Genomic DNA, 13,036 nt, shown 5'->3' on the forward strand with positions numbered 1-13,036 from the left:
GCTTAAGACAGCTCGCCCAGAGACACGGAGCCCGCCGCCGCCGCGCCCGCGCCTTTCCCTGGCGGCGCCCCCCTCCCGCCCCCACCTCGGCGCAGCTCGGTGCCACTTGCCGTCCCCGCCCCCCGCCCCCCCCCCCCGCAGCACCTCCCTGCGAGCGGGCAGCGCTTCCCCAGCCAAAGCGGGGCGGGGGGCAGAAGGGAAACGCGGCGGCCGCAGCCGCCCGCCGGGGCCCGCGGCGGGGACGGGGCGGCTGCGGCGGGGAGGGCGCAGCGGCGGCCGGACGGGGCGACCGCGGGGGAAGGGGCGGGGGGAGGCCCCCCCCCCCGAAGCCGGGCTGCCACCGCGGGGGGTGGGGGAAGCAGGGACACCTCGCCCCCCCTCCCCTCCCCGGGACCGGGATGCCGCGGCGCCTCCCCGGGAGCGGGGGGCTGGAGGCGGGGGTTGCCCGCCGGGGCGGGCGCTGTCACGTGGCTGGCACGATAAAACCGGGGGTAATTGCGTTTAGGCAAATGAGGCTCCCTCGGCCCTCCCCGTCTCCAGGTATATAAAGTGGGGCGCTCGCCCGCCGACGGCCAATGCGCACGGAGAGCAGCGCCCGCCCCGCCCGCCGCGCTAGGTGCGTGTGCCCGCGCCCGTGCGCGCCGCCGGGGCGCTTGGCCGGAGGGGGGTGCGCGCGTGTCGGTGGGTGAAGGTGTGTGCGGGTGTACTCACATGCGTGTGTATGTGTGTGGGGGGGTCTGTACGTGTGCGTGCCCCTATATGTGTGTGTGTCGGGGGGTGCCTCTGTGTGTGTTTGTGTATCCCGGAGCGTGCGCCTCTCCGTGTGAGGGTGCCTTTGTGTGCGTGTCTGCGTGTGCCTCTGTCTAGACGGATGCGTGTATCTGGGCGTGTGAGGGCGTGTGTGTATCCGTACGTGTGTGGAGAGAGGTATCCATATGCAGGTGTGCACACCCGGTATGGGTGTCGCTGTATGTATAGTGTGCATAAGTAGATGAGTAGGTATCGGGGAGGGGGGTAACCTGGATGTGTGTGCATATCTAGATGGGTGTGGATCTCTATGCGTGAGGGTGTATATATCGACATGTGTAAGGATCCATAGGTGTGAGGGGGAGCTGCATGCGTCTATATGTGCATGTATGCATAGGGGGCGGCTGTGCGTATAACTAGAGGCGTATGTATATAGGTATGTGTGAGGGTGTGTACAGCTAGGTGCATATGTACCTGTCGGTGCGAAGGGGTGCGTGTATAGCTAGATGCGTGTGCATACCTGCATGTGCGAGGGTGCGCACCTCCAGGTGCGTGCGTAGCTGTGGGTGCGTGCGTGTGCGGGGGCTGCGCGCAGCCCCTGAGCGCCGTGTCCCCCGTCCCCCGGCAGGGGACGGCGCTTCGCCCCTTGCCCCCCCTCCCCCCCCAAACCCCATCCGCAGGTGGCCGCAGCCCGTCCGCAGGACGTCGAGGCGGCGATGAGACTGCCGCTGGCTTTCGCCGTGCTCCTCCTGGCCTCGGCGCAGGTGCTGGCCGAGGAGATCGGCGCCACCGATGACCTCAACTACTGGTCCGACTGGTCCGAGGGCGAGCAGGGCAAGGTGAGCGCCGGGGCCGGGCAGCCCGCGGGGCGCCCCGTCGGCGCGGGGCCGGGGCTGGGGCTGGGGCCGGGGCCGGGGCTGGGCAGCCCGCGGGGCGCCCCGTCGGCGCGGGGCCGGGGCTGGGGCTGGGGCCGGGGCCGGGGCTGGGCAGCCCGCGGGGCGCCCCGTCGGCGCGGGGCCGGGGCTGGGGCTGGGGCCGGGGCCGGGGCTGGGCAGCCCGCGGGGCGCCCCGTCGGCGCGGGGCCGGGGCTGGGGCTGGGGCCGGGGCCGGGGCTGGGGCTGGGCAGCCCGCGGGGCGCCCCGTCGGCGCGGGGCTGCGCTGAGCACCGCCCGCTGGTCGCCCGCAGGAGGAGCTGCCGCTGCCCTTCGAGCACTTCCTGCAGAGGATCGCCCGGAGACCCCGGCCCCAGCAGTTCTTCGGCCTCATGGGCAAACGGGATGCCGGTGAGCGGGGCACGGGCTTGGGGGGCACCTCCCTGCGCGCGGCCTCTCGCTGCTCCAAACGTCGCTTTTCCCAGTAGCAACCCCAGCGTCATAGCATGTCGCCCGCGTCGTTAGGTAGATCTTGCTCCGAAGTTGCGATTCTCCCCCACCCCAAGTTTCCTGGAAGACAATACGATCGATTGAAAATAGCCAAGAGTAAAACTGCGCAGTAAAGTTATAAGTGCAAACTAATTGTAGCGTGTAAATAAATACCAGTAAAAAAATCACAATAATCTGTAGGTTGGCATACGTGCCACTAAATTGTCTGAGCACGTGTAGTATGATTTCTGCCATGTAATGCTGTGTACAATTATCACCATCTTTTCTAATTCTAAGTGTTTACCAAACTGAGAATCGGTCAGAGTAACTTGGATCTAAACAGCTCTAAGGTGTGTCATTTTAATTGAAATGAGGCTTTCTAGTCTATTCAAGAATAAATACTGTGGTAATTTGTCACCTTAATTTTCCCTACATTGAATATGCATAGGGTAGTTTCTGTATTAGATATTTCAAAGGATCACAGAAACAGCATATGTGTATGCCAGTCCTTTTTCAATAACTCTTTCCTTTCTTTTTCTTTCCTCCTCTTTTCCATGCAGGATATGGCCAGATCTCTCACAAAAGTAAGTTTAAAAAATCCCCAACATCTTAAGTAACTATTAAAAGATATTCATATAGAGAATTGTATATTTTAGTGGATCGTTTAGAATATAAATGAGTTCAGCTAAGGGCCGGCAGCATAGGCGGTAGAGGAGTATTCTGTCAAAAGATAGAGTAGCCAGCAATAAGGACTTAAGCTTGTACCTAATCTGAACCTCCACAAGCTTTCAGATTTCAATCCACATTAGTGTGTGAATGTTGCAGCTCTTATTTCTCTAGGGGTGCATTCTGCAAACCTTTCTCATAGGCAAGGCAGGCTTACTGCCAGACTCAGAGTGAGAAAATTAAGGCAGCAAAAGCTGGAAAATTAGAATAGTGAATTCCCAAATCTCTGAGAAGTGATGACATGGATACACATGTGAGATACTGCAGCTGTGATCTTAGTGATGTCTGACTGTGAATCAGACCCCCATCGCAGCAGAGGCTGATTGACATATAAACACGCATATCTTGCATCATTAATAAGCATGTCTTGCTTTGTTTCTGTATAATACCAAGTGGAAGATGGTATCAGCAACGTGGTATTATCTTGTTGCATACAGTGACAAAGAGTTTTACTCTCTGAAATTATCTGAAGATGCTTAGACAGGACCTAGAAGATTTTTTAATAAGCAAAAATTGATCTTGTATTTTGTGAGACCTCAGCTGTCCCAAGAGGTCAATACATGTCCCAGTGTTCTCTGTTAATCACTAGATTTTATCACTAGGATTATTTATTTGAAGGAAAATGAAAGAGAATCCCAGCCAAAGCTCATGCCAAATAACTGCTGACTAAAGTAAAAAAAAAAAAAAATATATATATATATATACACACATATATATAGCCTTCTTAAACTGCTTCAGCTCTAAAGTTAATGCCTGTGAGGTCTAAAAATCATTCATCTTGTTTTGTAGATGCATTAGCCAAGCAAAATTCTTTCCAAAGAGAAATTTCTAAATTTACCTCAAGTCAGCCTGGAAAAAGAAGAACAGCTCCTTTTTGGTCCTTAGCTATCACTACATCTGATACATGCTTCATACCAAACCTTGGAGTAATTTATCCTCTACATAACCAGTGCCTCGAGGAGTAATAATGGGACAGGATGGTAATATTTGAACTCGTAAATATTCCAAAAATAGACCCAGACTGTCCAGCTCAGTCATGTCCAGACGTAGAGTCCCATTGGCCTCCTCTCAAATAAGGGCTCTCTTGCCTGGCCTGTGATGAGGATTTTCATCCACATAACAAAATAAACCACCGACAGGTAGAGTAGGTGTATCATACGGATGCAAGCTATGCTAAGATATGGCCTTCTTAGGTGTGTGCTGAAGTCAATAGGAATTGTAGTGTCAATTAGCCACACTGGGAGAGGAATGAGAATCAGTTTTTGGCCATTGTTTTTCTATTGTGGTTAAAAGACAAAATCAACAAAATGTCTATTCAAGCCAATGGGAAGAATTCCACTAACTGGCCTGTGCCTTGGTCTGACCTACCCCAGTGATGAGACAGGACTGTTCATTCTCTGTCTTCTGAGAGTGGTGTGAAAAATTAGTATGTGAGATGAACAGGCTGTGTCTGTGTCGTCTTTCCTCATGAGAACACGCTGTCTTAAAAGCCTGCCTATTTAAAATGTATTAAAACAACTCCAATTATATTTTTTCAGGGCATAAAACAGACTCCTTTGTTGGACTTATGGGCAAAAGATCTTTAAATTCTGGTATGTATATGACTAAATCTGGTACATGGTAATATACAGCAGCTTAATTCTGTTGCCTCTTTGTTCTCTCCCACTGGATGGATGAAGCAGTCTTTGTATGGTGTAGACCCAGAGTTCTCTGAAAAGGGTCCAGGATGTATTTTCTTAATCAGGATATTTCAGGGTGCAGTTCGCTCTAATGCTTGTGATGATCAGCCTGGTTTGAGCTGCCAAAGTGCAGGCAAAATCAGATGAGATTTCCTAGGGCACTTTCCTTACTCTCGCTATCCTCACTGGTATTTATGTTCTTCCAATCAGCAAAATGCTATTAAAGAGAAAAATATTTCTTGGCATATCAGGAGAAATGTAGAGGCTTAAAACATAATGTTCATTTAAACTTGTGATTCAAATCCAGATCTCCTCAGCTAAAGGTGCCTTCTCACCCTTTCAGTGGATCTTTATTTTTAATGAAGTTGAAACAGGAGCTGAAAGAGCAGAGATCGGCCATTAACATCGCCTCATTGTTAGTTCAGACACACTCCCAGGCCCTTGCAGCTTTTAATTTTACTTAGAAATAACCAACAGCATTTTAAGCTTTGAATGGATACTGTGAACTTATTTTATTTTTCCATACAATCTGTATACAGACAGATTCCTCCTCCTTCCTATGAGCAACCCCTAAGGGTAATTCCAAACTGCCAGTTGCTCTAGCTTTCCTGTGCTGTAGGGTAGTAATGAGGAAATCTCTCATAGTCAACCATAAAGTGTCAGTTAATTCCCTAGAAAAGGGATTAAAAAAAAAAACCTAATGCCTATTTCATGTCTCTGAAATAATTCTCACTGTTTTGTTAAATGAATGATAAAAGTTAAATTACTAGCTGACACCTTTATATTATGTGGATACATGCTGTGATCTATATTCTGCAATTATGGTTGTCAGTAACTTTTATTTTCAATTAAACCCTGTTCAGACTAGTAATATTGCTCTCTGCATCATTTTGCAAATTGCTATGTATCATGAATAATTTCATACAATTTTATCTGTGGTGGCAATAGCTATTAAATGCATAATACCTGTAAATATATCTGCTATCATAAAAGTAAATAGTCTGGAAGTGATAAATTTTGTTTGGTCTCCGTTGGGATTACATTTATATTCATATGAGAATGTAAGATACAGTAAAGTGTTTAAAAAAGGCAAGGATTTGATTGCCCTAATTTCAAAAATGCTGGTATAGTTAGAATACTGTTACCTGGTATTTAAGTATTTATCTCTAACAGAGGGGAATAATGAAGCTTTACTCTGTCAGGGTATGTAATACCTGCCTGATAGGTAAAACTAGAATTCACTGCTTTTCTGCCTGACTCCCTGAGAGGATAGTCCCAAGGACTGCGTAATCGAGCAAGATCAGGAATTTGTCTCAGGATTGCTGTCCCTTCTAGCTAATACTGCCCCCCCCCCAAAAGACGTTTAATTGGACAGGAATTAGTCAACCCTTTTCTTGGTGCTATAACGTACTAGTTTTTTTCTCTTAATAGTTATCTTCTGTTTTTCAGAAAACCTTTGAGTCTTCTGGCATTAGGGGAAACATTATATAAAAGTTTATGCTGTTGGGTGTTAAGTGCTGTGCTAATTTTATGTTTCATGTGACAAACCAGGGTGCCGTAGCCCTGGGATCTCGATTCCAATGGGGATTCCCCATTTGGTAATATGGGATGTGGCACTGACCATCTCCCAAGCTGTTCTTACAGTCAGATTAATCCTCCAGCTAGAATCTAGAAAAATCAAACATACAATAAAGATACTAAAATCAATCCATTTTGAGAAAGAAAGCTCAACTTCATTGTCTATTTAACCTGGTGAAATTTGAAATTTTATTAATTTAAAACCTTTGCTGATCCAGAATTCAAGCTCTCTACAACACACAGTGCTGAATCCCACAAAATTAGTTGTGTGTTTGCATGCAATAATCAGATACGTATATGCTCCTTGAAAACAGTGCTCCCTTTGGGGTCCAAACAACGATGACTGCTGTGATCAGCTACGTGACCCTGTGGTCAGGCTCTACAGGCTTCCCTCTCATTTTAAAAGAGCAAGAGGAAAAATCTCCTGCAGCTGCTAAATGCTAAATATGTTACTGACAATTATTTCAGGTGGCGGTTGGTCCAGAGAGTAATCTGAGTTTTGCATAGGTCTTGCTGCAGATTTTAATAAAAGGTGTCATCATGTGCATAGGTTGGGTATAGGGAAGGTTTAAAACCAGCTGACTGTGATTTAAAAGAGCTGATTGTGCAGGGCAGAAGGTGGAAATGTCAGTGTGGACAGCCTCTACTCACAGATTGATCTTTGTGCTCGGCTGCGATCGATTAAATGAATCACTGGAAGGTGAAGAGGCTCGGTGCGAATGGCTACTGCAAGGAGCTCTGTAGACTAGAGGCAGAAAGCGCTGCTCAGACTTCAGCTGTTGAGAAGATACTGTGGTCTAAGGGGGTAAAATCCTTGCTTCCTGTGCAATCCCCGTAGCTGTGGAGATCACTGATCGTCCCCCATGTTTAGTTAGGACTGAGACTACTAGAAGACAGCATCTTAACCTTAATTTCCAGGGATGAGGTGGCGCATTTCACGATGAGGGGGCAAATAGTCTAGGCCTAGTCTGGGAAGCCCTAAATTTGCCCGTGCAAGGCAAGGAGGGGATTTGAGAGCTGCATGTCTCAGGATAACCCTGTCGCCGTTCATGTCTGAATGAGCTGATGTTGTTAGGTGGTCAACCAGCAGGCTGGATATCTCTAACGTTTGCTTACGCTTGTTACAGTTCACACAAGGCTTCGCAATGTGCCTCATTCTGTTTCATTTTTTGCAGGATCCTCTGAAAGGAGCATAGCACAGAATTATGAGCGAAGGCGTAAATGATACGTTCCCATGCATTATTTATTAAACTTCATTTGTTCCGATGGCCAATGCAGTGTAATATAAACTAACCACTGTATGGAATAATTATTTATTTAATAATAATTGATGGGGTTTTTTTGAGTTGTACATTGAATAAAATTATTATTTTTCATATTGTGGCAGCGATACGCGTTGTGTAAGTGTGTTGTGGTTCTGAAAGGAAGGCTCCCTCTGGAACAACCGCCCTGGTGGTGTCTCACAACAAAGCACACTGTTTGATATGACCTGTAAAGTTATGTTCATTAAACAAAGAAAAGATGCTTTTGTTCATAGAAAGCGATTCTATCAGCTTCACAATAAGTGCAGAACAGAACTGATGTACAGTCTAGTGCCTCAATTTGTTTTCATGGTTTATAATGTACTGTAATTTCCGTATCAAAAAATATATTTGTATCATTGCAGCATGTTTTATGTTTTGTGACTACGTATCTATATATTTTAAAAAGGGGGGGGGGTGGGGGAAAGGGTTGAATATGAATCCAAGGCTTTCATTTCACAGTCTGGAATTTTATGATAGTAACATTTTAAATAAAAATTACTCCGGGGATTTTGCAACATATTTTCTCTGGTGATAGTGATGGTATTATTTCCCAAATTGGTCTGGAGTGAGACATGGATCAAAGAAATAATGTATAGTTCTGAGAATAGAAATACCAGTTGGACGCCTTCCTTCTGCAGAGGACATAAGCTTTTTGGTGTGGGTTTAATGAATTCCTTGGGGGTTCTGTTACAGGAGATGGGCATTCCCAGGAGTTGCTCCTGGGTCACACAAGTGCTGTGCGTCATAATCCTGTAGAAACCCCTTGAGAAGTGTTCTATAAAAAGGGCCCAATGTATCCTATAGCTCCAAAGTGGAATAATTTGCTGTGGAATTCATCTGCTATTACAGGCTTGTTACCGGAAAAATAAGCTTTTAATAAATTCTAGCCCTCAGCTTCACAATAAAAACACATATTGACTTGAACCAATGCACTATAAGAGCAAAAATGTGAATGTAATTACCTCTTTAATTAAAATTTCTGGTTACTATGTTTCTAGGAGAGTCCCCAAATGCCATATTATACATCTTATCAGATGGAAAGAAAATACATCTTCACATGCTTTGACACCTGCTAAAAGCTGTAGTTCTCTTTGTTGCTGTCACATGAACTTTGGTCACAGATGAATCAGCAGTGAAAGCAAAGAGCATAAACAAGCTGAATTTCAAAGCATTTAATACAGAGTTATTCCCTGGTGGTTGTCCTCCATTTCTGAAGCAAACTCAGAAAACTCCATTTTCAAGTTCATCCAAGGTATCCTCACAACTGCACCCACTGAGAGTGCTGGTGGACGTAGGACCTTTTGCTTGCTAGTTACGTGCGGCGCCTGGGCCTCCCCGTGCTTGGACGAGATCTCACTTGCGCCTCAGTAGGAGTGGGCTCTAGCAACCAGAGACTGATCAGCTGGTAGGACCAGTCGTACTTTTGGGAAGTTTTTCAATCTTCCTTCTCGTGCTGCTTGCGTCAGGAGAAAACGTGTGTGCTCCAGGGATGTGAGTGTCCTTATGGGCACCGTCACTCTTCACGGATAGTGCCTGTTCGTGCTTTGTGTAAAAGACTATAAATTCTGCCCTCGTGGCTGCAATGGGGCTGGATCTGCATAATTTCAATCAGAATTATACTCTTAAAGAGCTGTACATTTAAACTAGACACGTAGCCCCACAGGCTCGAATATGGAGACTTAGCAAGTCTCAAACATACCAAAATTCACCTCACGAGCCCTCATTTTGCAGATCCCCATGGTACTCACAGCTCATCGCACTGACCTTGGGGATAGCCTGCAGCACAGACACGACCCTGCGCTCAGTGTTGGCAGCATGGGGGTCCCAAGGGACAGAGGTTGCAGCCCGGCCACAGGGAGCACTGACGGCCCAAAGGGGGACCCATGGTCAGGAGGAGCCCTGTGAGGAAGCACGTTCTCCCTAGGGGCATCTATCCCCACCCTGTGACAATATTCACTCATCAAGAAAAAGCAGAAGCAAATGTGTGCAAGGCAGACCTCGACTTTTACCTCTTGAGCTTCCTGGCCAGAGATTTCTCCTAGCTCCATGCCACAGTGAGAGAGCCTAACAATCTATGAGATGCAGCTGAGACTTTTAAAAATAGATGGGGCCACGTCTTCTCTTTTCAACAGAGCCTTTGACTTGCGCCGGCAGAAATCAGAGCCATAGGCTCACATTTGACAAGAGGGTTCAAACCCACAGGTCTGACTGGCACAAACGAGCTATAATCGGCTCAGACATGCAGTACAAGCTTGTGACACCAAACATCTTCAGTCTTGACTCTGAACCCTTACTCACATCGTTTTGCCACCTGCGTGAGGAAGGTGAGGGCTACGTAGTGCGAAAACTGAGCTAGATTTGTGACAGGTGTCACACTCATGTGACAGACAGTGGTTTCATTATATTAGCACGCTGTCAGCTCTTCATCTTCCCAGGACTCATTTTCAGACTCATAAACTTCTATACCAACTCCCACTGAGCTCAATGAGGAGTGTAAGCTAATTGCCAGGATACAGGCATGACAAAATGAGTGCAGAAATGTGTTGAATAATGCTCTGTGAAGGGTAAAGAAATAGCATAAAACTGAATGCTATCTCCTGACCCTTTAAAGGCTCACAGTGCACAGAGTTCACAGCATGTATTATGTGGTGAATCGTGAAACAGAGGAGAGAAAAAAGCTTTATTGCTCGCTCTTTATAGCTTGCATATCTCACAAACCACCCCAGAGAAGCAAATGCTGCAAACATATTCACATACAGAGGAAACCACACACGATAGTTACATTTTTAAGTGTTTGGAGCACAGTACAGACATTAGTTAACAGCATCCAGCACAGAGGTGGGCCTGAATTTTCTAGTAAACCATTTTCCCTAAGAGAAAAGGCTTACCCACCAGCATCAAAATATTCTCCTGTTATGTGGCTGTCTCAAGAATGACAGCTCATGTCTGGTGGCAAAACAATGTCAAGTTTGTGTTAGTTTATGTTTTGAACAGTAAGATTACAATTTACATTGATATATGTATTTATAAAGACATATATTAAGATGCAAATAAAACAAACATACACTAAAAGACACGGATTGAAATCTACCTTTTGATTCTCTCAACAACATCAGCAAAAAATCTTTATGTTTCAATGCAATTTTTCCAAATACTTCACTTAAGAGGATGTTTAAAGCAGCAGCCTACCCCTCCAGTTTGGAATGAGAGCAGGTTTTAACTCAGTGATGCTCTTACAAAGCAAAATTTCTGCTTTCCTCCCATTTTGTCTCCCCCTGGCCCCCGAAGGGCTGGTCTACACTATGGCTTTGCTGGGTATCACTCTGCTCGGCAGAGCGGAGGCAGCGCCAAGGCGCCGCGCCAAAGCCTGCCTGGCCAGGCAGCAGCAGATGCAGGACCTCAGAAACGACCCTCGAGCGCATGCTCCTCCAGCCCAGCCCCTGCCTGCCTCGCACAGGGGCTTCCTCCCACTATCCGCCTCATCTGTGTCCTGCCCGGCTCTGCCCGCCTGAAGTCCAGTGGGCTCAAGAGGGGATTTACAACGTTATTCTAACACCTTTCTTCTGCCTTTACTAATAAACAATATAGTCTATACATTATTGAGCGTTTAAACTTCAGAAGAACTTTTGAAATCAGCTCTGTAGTCTTTAATCTCCCTTTCGAGGCAGCCTGCTGTGTTAGCTTTTAAATGCACTTGGGTGCTGTTGAGCTGCACTGCTTTCAGCGGTGGATCACTCACGCTTTGGATCACTCGGGCAACGTCCGCCCTTCAGCGCCACGGCTCCTCCTGCGCTGCCGTGAGCACAGTTTTCCAAGAAATTCCCTGTCTCCTGGGGGTTCCCAGTCTGCCTCCAGACTGGCTTTATGCAGAGACTCGTCCCCTGTGGTGTAGACACAGCAAAACTTCTCCTAGTGAGTTGGAGCCACAGCAGGCATGTGGCCCCCACAAACCGGGGCGCTGAGAGGGGGCCTGGCTCCAGCCGTGCACGCCGTAGGGGAGCGCAGTTGCTGCAGGGCTCACGGCAGCTGGTTGCCACATGCGCATCCTTTGCTGCTTTCACGTCAAGAAACCTGCATTTTCCGGCGTGGTCCTAACCCAGATGTGTCCTCCTTCCTGTGGAGGCACCCAGCCCCTACTCCTTCTTAGTTAGAGCAGAATAATACCAAGAATTTTTTTTTTTAATTATTAAAGTGATGCTTAAAAATGCTGTTTATTCAGAGTACACTAGCAACAGAGCTGCCAAGAGCCATTACGTAAATGTACACTTTGTCCCTACGTCTTCTTAAACTATGGCTTAGATATCTGTTTTAGCATAAAGAGATATTGCGCAAGTCCCAGTACAAACTTCTGTAACGCCCAAATTTTGTTGTGATGAGCTTAAATGGTTCCCTTAGCCATAATATCGGAGACAGCGTTAATGAACTTCTCTCCAAGTACTGGGACAACAACACATCGCGGCTCCATCTCTGGAGCTATACTACGTTGCTCTGTCAGGATGAAGCTGTCTATGTGATTCTGAGTACAGCTCTGTGTCCTTACAGTACCTTCAAAACAGCTCACTTCAGTTCATTCGAAACAGTTGTTACTGGAAGAGCGCGTGCACATGAAGGGGGTTGCTGTCAGCAAGCCTACACACGTCCTTGAACATATCTACGTCCTCGAAGCAAGACAAACAGCATCTCTGCACATTATTTTCTTAATGTTTTTGAAAGAGCATAGACTGAACATCTGTCAACAGGAGGGGCATCTGGGGTCTATGAAATTCATTATGGTATTCATTAAATATTATCACTGTACCATCTCTGACAGATATCTGGTTTCTATCAGAATAAAATAGAAACTCTTCAGTTCAGAGCTCAAAAACTCCTTTTTAAACACAGGCACATAGGATACAAGGAAAATACTAATGAAAAAATAAATAACAAAAATCACAGTAAAATGTCACCTCTTGTTTTCCATGAGCATCTCCAAATTAAAAATTATCACTATTTGTTGTATATAGAAGAAATGAAATGGGAATAGACTACTAAAAGACCAAGGGCCATCTGGCACAGTGCTTTATGCTTTCACAGAAGCTTGAAAGAAGCCAAGCAGGGTGTAGTGGCTTGACCAAGGTTACTAACAGCAGCCAAGCTAGAAATGCAATATAGACCTTGCAAATGACATCACTACAATAAAGGTACTAGATGAGTGCAAAGAAACTTATGAAGAATAATAAAGAATAAGGCCGATTTTTTAAAAAAGATCTGCCAAACAACCAAGGAAATTTCTTCAGAAAAAGCAAAAGTTTTTTTGTTTTTGCCATCTAAATCATTTCCTACATTGCTATTCTAGAAGTATAGTTGTAAAAGAGTTAAAAGACGTACGTCTGCACCAACATATATCAATAGACTTTTATCATTGCTTTCCACAAGAACTAGTTTGTGTTGAAAACATCTAACTGAGCAGCAGAAGACCATCTTTAACAGTAAACACTCAATTTCGGCACACAGAAATGCATTGTATTTTCTCTGTCATAATAGTCAAAAAAAAATAGATACTGTGTAATTCAGTGTACCAAAGCATTAAAACATAAGCAATATCCTTTGGAAGTAAATCTTGCTTGGAAATGATACCCAGTCATTAATGAAGGAGCACATA

The 13,036-nt window shown here is 46.1% G+C and overlaps 1 protein-coding gene across 3 annotated transcripts; it reads left to right on the forward strand.

The window, feature by feature from the left end:
* The first annotated feature begins 476 nt into the window (after positions 1–476).
* Positions 477–7,756, forward strand: TAC1 (tachykinin precursor 1). 3 transcript variants are annotated; one of them, XM_068934918.1, is made up of 6 exons: positions 477–616; positions 1,428–1,586; positions 1,934–2,030; positions 2,669–2,692; positions 4,373–4,426; positions 7,267–7,756. In XM_068934918.1, the coding sequence occupies exons 2-6, from the start codon at positions 1,464–1,466 to the stop codon at positions 7,314–7,316; spliced, it is 348 nt and encodes a 115-aa protein (XP_068791019.1). In that variant the 5' UTR covers positions 477–616; positions 1,428–1,463; the 3' UTR covers positions 7,317–7,756. The 3 variants fall into 3 exon arrangements, with proteins under 3 accessions (XP_068791019.1, XP_068791020.1, XP_068791021.1); XM_068934919.1 differs by lacking the exon at positions 477–616 and adding an exon at positions 645–691; XM_068934920.1 differs by lacking the exon at positions 477–616 and adding an exon at positions 652–691 and having other exon boundaries at positions 1,376–1,586.
* Positions 7,757–13,036: the final 5,280 nt, after the last annotated feature.

The sequence above is a fragment of the Struthio camelus genome, chromosome 2, assembly GCF_040807025.1.
Source record: "Struthio camelus isolate bStrCam1 chromosome 2, bStrCam1.hap1, whole genome shotgun sequence".
NCBI lineage: Eukaryota > Metazoa > Chordata > Aves > Struthioniformes > Struthionidae > Struthio > Struthio camelus.

What these genes read in the sequence shown, in the direction of transcription:
- TAC1 (XM_068934918.1), top strand. Translation starts at nt 1,464, where the DNA reads ATGAGACTGCCGCTGGCTTTCGCCGTGCTCCTCCTGGCCTCGGCGCAG. An exon ending in CATGGGCAAACGGGATGCCG is followed by an intron (nt 2,031 to 2,668) that starts GTGAGCGGGGCA and finishes TTTTCCATGCAG; the next exon opens with GATATGGCCAGATCTCTCAC. An exon ending in CAAAAGATCTTTAAATTCTG is followed by an intron (nt 4,427 to 7,266) that starts GTATGTATATGA and finishes CATTTTTTGCAG; the next exon opens with GATCCTCTGAAAGGAGCATA.